At 47.4% G+C, this 12,876-nt stretch overlaps 1 protein-coding gene across 1 annotated transcript in view; it reads left to right on the forward strand.

Moving 5' to 3' along the window:
• Positions 1 to 10,496, forward strand: part of TRIM50 (tripartite motif containing 50) — a 13,970-nt gene extending 3,474 nt beyond the window's left edge. The window contains exons 2-5 of the mRNA XM_025195447.1: positions 1,711 to 1,806; positions 3,472 to 3,706; positions 8,870 to 9,034; positions 9,500 to 10,496. Of these exons, the coding sequence (XP_025051232.1) occupies positions 1,711 to 1,806; positions 3,472 to 3,706; positions 8,870 to 9,034; positions 9,500 to 10,107 (1,104 nt within the window). The 3' untranslated portion in view covers positions 10,108 to 10,496. The remainder of the gene's footprint in view (positions 1 to 1,710; positions 1,807 to 3,471; positions 3,707 to 8,869; positions 9,035 to 9,499) is intronic.
• The last annotated feature ends 2,380 nt before the right edge of the window (positions 10,497 to 12,876 follow it).

Here is a 12,876-nt window from a genome sequence, read left to right on the forward strand (position 1 = left end):
GAGTGGGGGGGGCAGGGGGCTCGTTGCAGAGCCCCTCATGCAGCAGAGGGCAGTGGGGGGCAGCAGGGATTGCCCCCCCACCCCGCCTGGAAGCATAGTGAATGGGGACTTCTTTTTTTTTTTTTAAAGAGCTGGGACCTGGGAGAGCGGGCAGGGCAGCCATTGACAGCAGGCAGGGGATGGGACCGATTTGGTGGTGGCCGATTCTCCGAATCAGATTCGGCCGAATCGATTTGGGACAGAGATTTGAATCTCTGAATCGAATCGCTGTCCCCCGAATTGGCCAAATCTGAAGCGAATACTAGCTGCTTCGCACAGGCCTAATGTTCATGCCCCTGCAGTTGGAGCTGTGCATTTCCACTCCCACTGCAGTGCCAGCAGGATGCACAGTACACCCTAGGAGGCACCACCTGTTAAAGCTGCTTTGGTAGCTAGGAGAAAGCATGGGCAGGTTTATGCACACTTTCTGTCAGCTGCCAGGTGGTGGCAGAAGCTTCCCATTCAGAGAGCTGGCATTGGTCTGCTAGCAGAAAGAAGAGGTTCTGCCACAACAGGGGAGCCTTGAGATCCAGCCAAAGCTGTGAGGCACCACAGGAGCTGCATGGGGGTGCACACGTTCTGGCGGCTTCCATGTGTTGCCTGTTCTCTGTCTACAAAACTTCTGTCAAAAGAACTGTCCCCCTCCGCCCTGCTCTCCCCAGTGAAGCAAGGCTCTAGTCTAGTCAGGCTGTGTAGAGAAGGACTTTTGCCTGTAACCAGTCAGATGGCTGTGGCCAGCTCTAATAGCACCCCTATCCCCGCTGTGAAAATGTATTCTTTAAAACAGGGAAATGGGATTTGACAACCACAAAAATTGGCTGGGGGCTTGGAGCAGGCATTTATATGAAAGTCCTATCAACTTTCATTTATTGATTTATTTTTATAAACTGACAGTATTAGGCTGATGGTGTCCTTTCACTGTACAGCTTAGTATGTTGCTGCACGTATGTGTTATAAATTGTACCTTGCAGCATATCTTCTGTCACCAAGTGAATTTAGCCCTTGGGACCTTAATTTCCACATCTGCGGATTCTTAGAGATTTTATGAAACTTGAACATTGCAAGATCTTTGTGTATTTTGGCTTTTTTTATGGTTTGAAGGATTTGGATTTTGGTGGGGAGTGTTGCATTTCATATACTTGTCTCTTGGGTTGCCACTATAATGCAACCACCTCTGGAGTGGAATGCAGCAGCTATTTAACAGTGCACATTCATGTAGGAAAGAAAAGAAAGAAGATATTTTACATAAATGAGCCTATGGGAGGATTCTTAAACAGACAGAACATTATTTCCCTGTTCAGAGTTTGCCCTGATTGCTATCATTAAGAATATATAAGTAATGTGATATTAAAAAGGCCTACTGGTGGGCTAGGGTAGAAGGGATGTAAGGTCATGAATTAATTCGCCATTTAGCCCAGAAGAATATAATCTCTTAATGCTTTATATCCTATTAGTGAAGCCATTCTGGGAAGCCAGTGAGCAAAGGAACATGGAACATGATTCACCATAAGAGAAACCAGTTCCCTTCCAGGGCAGGCTGGCTTGCACAAATGAGACATGAATGGGCTCCAGAACCAGATCTGGGATATGTGAGCAGCCTGGCCACTCCTTTGGTTGGAGTGGTCTTGGGCAGAGACTCCTGTCTAACAGAAGCGTGTACTTCCCTTGCAGGAGGAGCTCTCTGTGCTGTTAACTGAAGTCCAGCAGCAAAAAAGGAACCTGGATGAACACATGAGCAAGCTGGTTAACAACAAAATTCGAATTGCGGTGAGTGCAGGGAGGAGTCAGCTTCCCAGCATTTGCAGCCGGGGCAGCCCCAGATGTGATCACTGGTCCTGACTGGCTAAGAATTATGTGCATCCTATTAGTTTCTTATCCTAGCTATCTTTATCTTAGCCAGCTTGTTTGTTTATATCATCTGCTTGGTATGTCTTATGTCTTGTCTCTTAGATTGCAAGCTGTCAGAGGCAGGGGCTTCCCACCATACACTCATACAACACCTTACATATCAGAAGCTTGACATGATTGGTCTTTGGGTACTCCAGCAATATGAATAGTAAATCCTGTAGTTCCTTATGTCCCACATTGGGAGCAGTTCCTCCTTCTGTCTCAAAAGTCCCACCAGACCAGTCTACATAGTGTCAGCCTCCCCTTGTTTCCATATGCTTTGCCAGCAGTAGTGGGTGTTTGGCAGGTGAGTAAGCACCTTGCTTCCTCAAAATAGCAGCAGGCAGTTAATCCTCCATGCCTGCTCCTTGTGGGGGAAGGGATTTGTTATTCTTCCCACAAGCTCTGAATTAAAAATAACTGTATTTTCTAGTGACTGTCTCTTGTGGCACAGAGCCACCTGGCATGAGTTTATGCTGGCTGGAAAATTCAGTGTTCAGAGCTGGTTTGACTTAATGTCCTTGCAGGTGAGATAACACTGGTGGAAAACACCCTGGCCAGAGCTGACTTTCCAACAAGGTCAATACTGATAGTTTATATTGCTAAAACATGGAAAGTGGGAAGTCAATAGACGGGCTAGATTTGGCTTGATGCTCATTTTCCATCAGATAATCCCTTTGAAGGCATTTTTCCATATTGGGCATCACTTCCTGACCCTGGAAAATGTGGTATTCCCCTATAGCAGAGGTGCATATGACATCCAGGGTATGGCACAGGAAACACTTGCACAGACTCTGCCTTCTCAGCTGAGTCTAAGTTGGGTGAGTGAAGCAAAAGCTTTCATTCCAGCCTTGTTTGCATTTGAGCCAAGGACTTAGTTTCCCTCACAGGAAAAGTGCGATTCAGGGGTAGCCAGACTTTGCCCAAGCAAGAACATCAGAACTCCGGCCTTCCAGAAGACTGACAATGTCTGATTTTCTTTGAACAGATATACTTTATTTCAGAAACAGCCTCTATAGGCTACAGGTCCTAGCATGCCATTCCAAATAAAATGGAGAATGACATGCTGTTCCTTGTAGGGCCAGATCCTATCAGGCAGGTAAGTGGACTAAAGTACACGTCTGATTCTATCCACTCTGCCTGAGTTCCTGAAAAACTGTTAATGTAAAAGATGGTGGTTGCTCCTCCTCCTTACTGCTTTTTTGTCACACAAGGCTAAGATGATGGTGTGTCACAAAAGTAAACGCAGGGATTTTCAGGGACTTGAACAGGGTTGGCTAGACTTGCATTTAGGTGTCTAATTCCACTTAGATGCCCAACAGGTGGAATAGGATCTAGTCTGCAGTCTTCATAAGTTGCATTTGTTTGTTAGGAAGTTAGGCTGTCTTGTAAAAGGCAGTGACCTGCATTTCACCTTTGGTCTGCCTTAGGGTCTGCTGACAAAGAACATCCTGCTGAGCTCTGCTTAGCAGAAACAGGCCAATCCACCCTGCCCCTGTCACAGGGTTTTTCCTGCCACTCTGGTAACTTGCAGTGTCCCTGCAGAATGAGTCAGATGTCTTCAAGTGGGTGATCCGGAAGGAGTTCCAGGAGCTGCATCGCTACATCGACGAGGAAAAGGCCAGCTTCCTGGAAAGCACTGAAATAAAGGCTGCTCGCCTCATTGCCTCTATTGAGTCCCACGTCAAGCAGACGTCAGACACCCTGAAGAAGTTAAAGGAGGTAGAGATATCATTGGAGAAACTCAACAATGAAAGTCAATTGGATTTCATCCGGGTGAGTCTTCCTGTCAAGGGAATATATAGCAAAACCCTGAAGAGGGAACAGCCTCCTCAGCTCACAGGCACATTTCCCCTAAGTATGCTACTGGGAAAGCAGTCAGTTGAGTTGCTCCCATGGAGCTTCCCTGGAAGTGGAAATCCAGGTACTCTCCCAGGCATCCCACTTATAGAGGAGAGAGCAAGGTATCCGACTCCTGCTCCCATGAAGAAAATAGAGCCACAGTCTTCACCACAATTTTCCCCTCCCCGTCAACAACAGGAAAAGATGGAGCTAGGTAGCCCCATGTATCCTGGCAAGGAGAGTGGAGAACTGGGCACCTTGCCATGCCTGCCTAGGGCATAGTGGTATAAATAATCAAGCACAATTCTGTTTCACTGGACCCTGTCCAGCCTTCTCTTCACCCCATCTCCCTTACACCACCCACTCCCATCCTGGTCCCTGAGTTCTCCTGCTCTCTTGTCTGTGAAACTTCCAGTGATCCTCCCAGCCTAGCAGTAAGGAGAGGAAGCAATTAAGATTCATCCTCTGGCACCTGGGTCAGATGGGAGCACAGATTGAGAGTGAGTGAGAGTGCTCTAGCAGGCAGGCTAGGGGATGCCCATGCCATGAGACCCCCGTGATGCCTGAAGACCCTGCATTATGCCCATGCTTTGAGACCCCCGTGATGCCTGAAGACCCTGCATATTCTTGAATGTGTGGCTGGGGCCCTGCCAGCACTAACTTCACCTTTGTACATCTTGTGTTTTACAGAAACACGGCTCAATCATCTCCAGGTGAGTGAAGTGCACCCAAAACATTTCACTCCCAGTAAACCCTCCTTGGAGCCTGCTGTGCAGTCATGACAGCTGGAACCAGAAATAGGGAAACATTTCCTAAGAATGGTTATGGACTGTGCCTATTCAGGGGACTGGTGTGAATTATAGAATCATAGAGAAGTAGGGCTGCAAGGGACCTCCATAGGTCATCTAGTCCAACCCCCTGCCTGAGGCAGGTTCAACTCTATCCAGACCATCCCACATAACCATAATCTAAACTTTACATAAGACTACCAGCAACCCTGACAAAACATAGACCTGGCACCCTAATCTGCCATGGGTAAAGCATGGGAACCATAGCAGACCCTGTCCTGTTTCTACAAAATGTTAACAATATATGCTCAAGATGTCCTGGGTAGAGGGCTATGCCCCTCGCTACAGAGGAAGGCAAAAAATCCCACAGTCCATATCAGTCTGATCATGGGGTAAAATTCCTTCCTGACCCCAAATATGGTGATCGGTCTGACCCTGAGCAGGGGGACAGGACCCCCTATCCAGGATCCTGTTTCTTTGATCCCAGCAGGAGTACTGGCAAACCCCAGTCAAAGTCCCCAGCCTGGGGACCCAATGCCTCTGGGAAGACTTAAAATCACCATGACGCATATAACATAAAGGGCGGCAGGGGGTGGGAGGGAGAGCATGGACACCTCTAGCAAAGCCTAGAAACATGGTAAATACCTGTGGTAAAACATAGGCATATCTATCTATGCCTAGATCATCCCCAACCAGTGCCTGTTCAGCCTCTTCTTGAACACCTCCAGTGGTGGAGAGTCCTCAAGTAGTGAAGAAGTCTTTTCTGGATATCTATTATAGACTTATTTTGCTGAAACTTTAAGCCATTGGTCTGTGTCCTCTTATCTTCAGCAAGAGAAAAAAAGGTGCTTTCCTTTTTATTTATGGCAGCCCTTCAAGTATTTGAAGACTAATATCATACACTCTCTTATGTGCCTTTTCCACAAGCTGAACATGCCTGTCTCCTTCAGCCTGTTCTTGTATGACTTCCTTTCAAAGCCCTTTATAATTTTTGTTGCCCACCTCTGGACTCTTGCTAACTTTTCCACATCCTTCTTAAAATGTAGAGCCCAGAACTGCACACAGTACTCCAGATAAGACCTAACCACGTGCTGGGTAGAGAGGTGCTATCATCTCCCATGCAGCGTTCCCTCTAAGCTGCGCGGCTGCGCAGGTGCGCTCATGCCTCATTGCCAGGCATGCCTGCACAGCCAAGCACACCACGCAGCTTAGAGGAAATACCGTTCCCATGTCTTGTATCTAATGCTTCTACTGATGCATCCCAAAACTACATTTGCCTTTTGTTTGGCTGCATCATACTGCAGACTTAAATTGAGTCTAACCTATTAGGACTCCCAGATCCTTTTCCATAGTGCTGCCATCCAGTGAGGTGTCACCCATTTTTGTTTTTATGTTTTTTGAATATTCTTTCCAGGGTGTAGCACTTTGCATTTGTCAGCACTGAACTTCATCCTATTAGCTTCAGACCAATTTCCAATATGTTGAGCGTCTTCTGAATTATGCTCGTATCCTCCAACGTGTTCACAGTCCTTCCCAGTTTTGTGTCATCTGCATACATGCTCAAGAAGCTTTCTATGCCAGCATCCAAATCATTAATAATACATTGACCAGTACCAGGTTCTGGACAGACCCCTGTCAGACTCAACTCAAAATCTCCTGTCATTCTGACATGGACCCATTAATAATTATTACCCTTTGCTTGCAGCTGTTGAACTAGTTATCTACCCACCTTATAGTAGTTTTATCTAACCCACATTTCTCCAATTTGTTTCTGAGAAGGTCCTATGGGACCTTGTCAAAAGCCTTGCTGAACTCCAGATATGCTGTATCTACACCATTCCCTTCACCCACCCAAGTAGTTACTTTGTCAAAGAAGGAGATCAGGTTGCTTGACACAATTTGTTTTTCATAAATCCATGCCGGTTGCTTGCAATCAGCCTTTCTTTCTCCAGATGCTTGCCAATGGCATTATGCAAGACATGCTCCAGTAACTTCCTGGATATTGAGGTGAGGCTAACTGGTCAGTAGTTCCCCAGGACCTCCTTTGTGCCTTTTTAAAAAAGAGGCACTATATTGGCCCTTTTCCAGTCCTCTGGTACCTGGCCTCTCTCATGACTTCACAAATATCATTACCAAGGGCTTTGAGATCTCCTCTGCCAGTTCCTTCAGGACCCACGGATGAAGCTCATACGGCCCTGCTGACTTGAATTAATTCAGACCCATCAAACACTCTCTGACCATCTCTTTTGTTATCTCCTCCTTCATCTTGCCCCCTTCCTTATCCAGATAATTCCTATTAGGTGTCTGGCTGAAGCTTAATTATTTTGTGAAGACTGAGGCAAAGTAATGGTTGAGTAGCTTCACCTTCTTTGCATCTTCGGTTAGGAGTTCTCCCTGACTTGTTAACAGAGGATGCACAGCTTCCTTGGTTCTTTTTTTCTGGCCAACATACTAATAGAACCTGGTCTTGTTGTCCTTAACCTCCTTTGTCAGGTGCAGCTCATTCTTTATCTTTGTCTTCCTGATTTTGTCCCTGCAGGTTCTTGCTGTTTCCTGGTATGTTTCCTTGGTGACCTGCCTATTCTTCCATTGCCTGTATGCTTTCCTTTTGTATTTGTGGCATTTCAGAAGCTCCTTGTGCAGCCATATTGAGATACCAGGAACCAGGGGGTACAGCTGCATCTTTTTTACTGCATTTCATGCTCTTACTGAATACTACAGTTAAGATGCAAGAAATGATAATACAGTAGTATGTCTTATAAGCTAATAGTATATCTAAAATTTCATCAGGTAACACTGACATAATAAAGAGACAAGATCCAATATAAAAATAGAGCAACAGTGAGGCAAAACAATCAAGAAACTTGAATTGTGGAACCACTGAAATGTGTGGCAGATGTGGCAAACCACCAAGCCACCAGTGACAACAATATTCAGCAATAAATAGAGAAAGAATATTTTGCAAGGGAGTGCAGATCATTTAGGCAATTGGAAGTAATTCAGGAGAAGGAAGTGCCATCAGATAACAATAAGCCTCTGCTACTAGGAACTATATCTTCAACAGAAGAATCAAAACTTGGTACAGTAATATAAATCTCAATGGTCCACTCAAAATAGACACTGGAACTGTAGTTACTGCTATCCCTGCAAAAGACTATAATCCATCCTGGGTCAGAGATATGAAAAGGTCAGATAAAATTCTCAGAGAGACAAGTAATGCAGCATTAGAAATGTGTGGCCAGTTCAAGGGGAAATTAGAAAAAAGAGGAAAAATTTTATCACACCCTGTCTATGCAATACAAGGTTCATCTTCAATATATGCCACCTCAAGAAGATCAACTACCAAGGAGACAGGGTCAGAGCATGAAAATGAAGCTTCTTCTCAAAGAAGTCATCATAAAGGTTCACTTAGACATGGGAGCTCTAAAAAGGTTCGAACAAGGTCTGGAAGACTAAGCAGAACTCTGCAGAATCTTGACCTTTAAACATCCATTTACAGTTTTAGGTATACATATCGATTGGCTGGGACAGCAGTGCAAATAGTTTTAAGGATTACAGTTTGTTGTTAAACTTTTGTAATATGTTGTAAGTTAATATTGTTCTTTGTAAAGAAAGGGAAATGTGAAGTGATAACAGAGTCCTGGCCCTCCACACCCAGTAGACAGGCTGTACTAGGGGGATTGTAATAAAGATTGGACAGCCTCTGGAGGGAGCCAGATTACAGCCATACTGTGGCTGCATGTGTCTTTGTCTCCCTCACACCACAGGTTCCATTCTCCTAGATAAGAATGGCGTGGTACCTACACACCCTCCATCTGGTATGGTTTAGGGTACTTACACACATGTGGGGAGCCTGCTGCAATGCATTGGAGATCTAGAGCATTGAAGCAGACTTGATTAATCGAGTCTGCTGGAGCATGTAAATTGATGTACTCTGGCAGCCTCATGTGTCATGTGTATCAGTGGTGCGGTGTGCCTCCGTGCTGAGAAAATGGTGGTGGTACACTTTCAACTAAAACATGTTCGATGTGCTTTAGTTCAAAGCACCCTGCCACCATTTTCTCAGCACGGGGATGCGCTGTGCCACTGATACACGTGACATGTGGGTACTTTTAATTAGCTCAGCTCGCTAATTTAAAATACCTGGCACTGTGTCAGGAGCACATGTAAAAATGCTTAGTGCCCACTCTTTGTCCTAGCTACCCAACACCAACTATCTGGAGTGGGAAGTGCAGCTCCCACATGGCAGCTAGAGCAGCCAATAAGATCCTGGTAGTTTTGCCTCACATGAGCACTTGCAATGTTCTTATCAGACTCTGTGGTGTTTTTGTCTCAATGCTATTTTTCTTCTAGGTCAGAGCTTCCCCAGCTGAATCCACTGGAAGGGACCTTCAGTGCTGTCTCCTTCAAGCCAGGCTTCCATCAAGATGACATCAAAATGACTGTATGGAAACGTCTGCATCGCAGAGTCCTGCCAGGTACCACGCTGTCCATACTAAGCTGCCTGTAGCATGTCCTATACCCACTTGTGCACCCACCTACAGCTTGAAGCAGGGTATCTATAAACAGACTCACAGCCTCCTGGCATGTACCAAGTTGCCTGAGTCAGATACATAAAAGTGTAGTCAGGTATATATGTAAAGCTTTATCTGACATGGTCACAATCCTGCCTACCTGAGAGCTCACAGGCAGGAGTGCCACACCCAGGCCTGGCCCATTAAACTGGTTGAACTCTGTCAGTGCTCTCTGGTATGTGGCCAGGCCTGCCTGTCTTCTCAGAGCGTCCCAAGTCCTGGTCTTGGTCCAACCCACATAACTGCTTGGGGTTCACTTGAGCCCAGCTGGTCTGTTCACACACTTGAGCTGAGTGGTTTACCCGGGGCTGGAAATCCCAGATGCTCAGGTCTCCCCCCCCCGCACCTCTGATTACCCTGTTTCTTTAGCTCCAGAAACACTGAAACTGGACCCGGCAACTGCACACCCTCTACTGGAGCTGTCCAAGGGAAACACGGTTGTGCAGTGTGGTCTCTATCAGCGCCGGGACAGCAATCCTGAGCGCTTTGACTCCAGCAACTGCATCCTGGCCAACAAGGGCTTCTCCTGGGGCAGGCATTACTGGGAGGTGCTTGTTGGCACCAAGAGCCACTGGCGCCTGGGCGTCATCAAGGGGACGACGAGCCGCAAAGGCAAGCTGAGCAAGTCTCCTGAGCATGGTGTGTGGCTCATTGGCCTGAAGGAAGGTAAGGTCTATGAGGCCTTCAATACTGCACGCACCACACTGCCGCTCACAACTCGGCCCCAGCGCATTGGCATTTACCTACACTATGAGAAGGGTGAGCTGACCTTCTACAATGCGGACAGCCCCAATGAGCTTCTTTCCATCTACACCTTCCAGGCAGAATTCCAGGTGAAACTCTACCCCATTGTGGATATGTGCTGGCATGAGCGGGGCACCAGCTCCCTGCCCATAGTGCTGCTCACACCCTCCATGATCCGACACACACGGTCTCCTGACAGAAGCTCTGACCCAGAGGAACCCACAAAGCTATAGATCTCCATTCAGAAAGAACCCCTCACTCCTGGGAATAGACACACCTTTCTCTGTGTGGTGATCTACTGCCAGGGAAGGGGCTATGGACCTACACTGTTCTCAGTTGTTCAGTCTCAGGGTTGGAATTGACATGGAAACAGGTTCTTTATCCATTAAGGGCAGAGAACAGGCATAAACCAAAGCAGCATGCCACACAAGTGAATATGGACCTGATGCCTACCTTTAGACCCACCACCATTGGTGAGTTCCATTTAGCCCTGCTGCCTCCTCCTTTCCCAGACTCTTATGAAAGGCAATAACAACTGCTGGACATCACTGACCATCACAGGCAAAGAGCAGCAGGCCCAGATAAACACCACTGAGCACATGTCTCTGGTTGTAGACAGTGAGCCGTATGACAGATGCTGTAGAGTTGCAGAATGCTCAGAGGCCATTGTAATAACTCTTTACATCTCCTAGGGGCTGGCTAGTGATTGTATTGTCTGCTAAATGGGTAAAGGATACTTCCTGTGAAAACAGCTTTGGTGTGTGTGGTTCATATAGACGTCTGAGGGCAGTGTCCTGCCCCAGGAGATTCTGGGAGTGGCTGGACTACATACAAAAAGCAGGAGTTTGGGACCTGAGGGACAGCCTGGTGGCAGCAAGAGGACCCATAATCACTTTAGAGCAAGGCTAGTATGGATCTTCAGAAACGGCTCTTCATGGCCTCTCACTGACCAGACTCCTCCCACATGCCTGCACTGAACTATTCCTACTGCTTCTGCATCTCTACCCAGATCTTGGGGGGAAAGTAGCTCCTACCTGTGCTGTGGATTAAGTTGACTTAATTCACACTTAAGGATTGACTCACAATGTCCCTAACAACCCCACTTCTCTCATTTTCCAGGCCTTCTCTGTGCCATTCTAAAAGCATGTAAATTCCATAGACAAGGGCCAAGTTAGAGACAAAATAGGTTTCTAAATTATTTTTTCTGTTCAAGGTTCCTGGGTTCCCCCTCAGCCATAGCGCTAGGGCAAATGGAGTCTGGAGCCTCATAGTTGTTCTTGAAAGTTTAATGACAGATACATAAGCAGCCTTGCAGATACAGAGCCCCTGGCACAGTCTTTTATGAGCAGGTATGCTGAGGAATGACTTATTTAGCAGAAATTAGTAGGCATTTCCTTTTGTGCAGCCATGGTGAGCTTGCATCTTGTCGTCTCCTGCTGCTGCAACCACGGGAGACTATTCAAATCTCCTTGGAATGTAATCTGTTTATGGGGAGGGCTAGATTAGAGGCTGTTGACCCCCAGAGAGGTTCTGGAGAATAAGGAAGGTATGAGAAGTCTGCCACTGTAAAAGTTCACTTAAGGAAATAGATTCAAATAAATTTTAATAGTAACTCTAATATTGAAATAAAAAAACAAGATATAAGTGATAAGACTGTAACAATTAGGCTTATTAGTACCTTTGATCCTCTGGATCATGGTATACACATAAGAGGTTTAATCAGGTGCCTGACATTGATCCGGGTTTTCTGTTTCCTGCAGAAAAATGTGGAAAAACATGGATTTTCCCCTTTGAAGGAGAAAAATGCAGATTTCCCCCTCTGAAGCAGGAAAACACAGGTTTTCCTCTTGCAAAGAGCTCTCTCTACAGGCTGGTAAAGTTCCAGCCTGCAAGAGCTACTTGCAAAAGGGTGGGAAGCCCTAAACCCTAAGGGAGGGGGTAGGGGCAGGGCCTGAAAATCCAAGTCAGCCAGGGCTGGCTCAGACTCACTTTCCCTCCTGCGGCCTTTGGGGTAAGTAGGGCTTTTGGGTGCTGGGCCCTGAGGATGGAGGGCAGCTGGGGGTCTCCTCCAGAAGGGATGGGGGGAGGGGCTGTGGGTCAGATGAGGGTCACGCTGCATGGGACAGCTTCAAGGGTGGGCAGGAGCAGGGCAGAGGTATGTGGGTGACAATCATCCTGTCCTGCACTGCGGGCTGAGGCTGGGGCAGGTGCAGGCTGCCTTGTTCCGCTGTGGCTCATCCCAATTGGGATGGGGCTGGGGCACTGCCCACCTGAGGTGGCAGTGACAGCAGCTCAACACGGGATGGAGGGCATGTGCTGTGCCCCTGCCTACCAGGCCAGGCACCCTTGGGGTAGGGTTGGGAGCTGGGGCTGGGGTGCTGCCCAGCTGGGGTGGTGTCCAGAGCAGGGGCCAGGGTGTTGGGGGCGAGCGTTGCCCATCCACTGTGTCAGTGACTGCTGCCCTGCTGCTCACTACACCACCGCATGACATCCTGGTAGCATGCATCTGTGATGGCTGCTGGCAGCGCTGCTGGGGTTAGCACTAGAGCCAGTAGCTGGGGATGCACTGCATGGCAGGGTGCGGGGAGTGGGGGGAGGAGAGGAGCGGCATGGCTAGCCCACATGCTGCCCTGCCCTGCACTGCACAGGGCCTTGTCAGCCTTGCCTGCCCCGAGGGGCTCCTGGTCCTGGTAACCACTCAGAGGGATTGTGATGGGCCAGGGGGGAGGGGTGGAAGTGGCAGCAGAGTCTATGTGTGTGTGTGATGGGCTGGGGGTGGCAGCAGGGGGTGTGTGTGTGTGCAAGAGAGAGAGATGGTGGGGGAGGTGGTTCTGTGGTATAAATACAATTAGAAGCTAAACATAATGATTGAATTTAGACATAATGCCTTTGTTTGCAAAATGCTTCTGTATTCGACATGGCTTGCACATGGCTTCCGCTTTAGCTTCTGCACATAGATTAAAGACATAAGATAAAAGACCCCCCTGTTAAAAACACACACA

This window comes from Alligator sinensis, unplaced genomic scaffold (assembly GCF_000455745.1).
Source record: "Alligator sinensis unplaced genomic scaffold, ASM45574v1 scaffold1785_1, whole genome shotgun sequence".
Lineage (NCBI taxonomy): Eukaryota > Metazoa > Chordata > Crocodylia > Alligatoridae > Alligator > Alligator sinensis.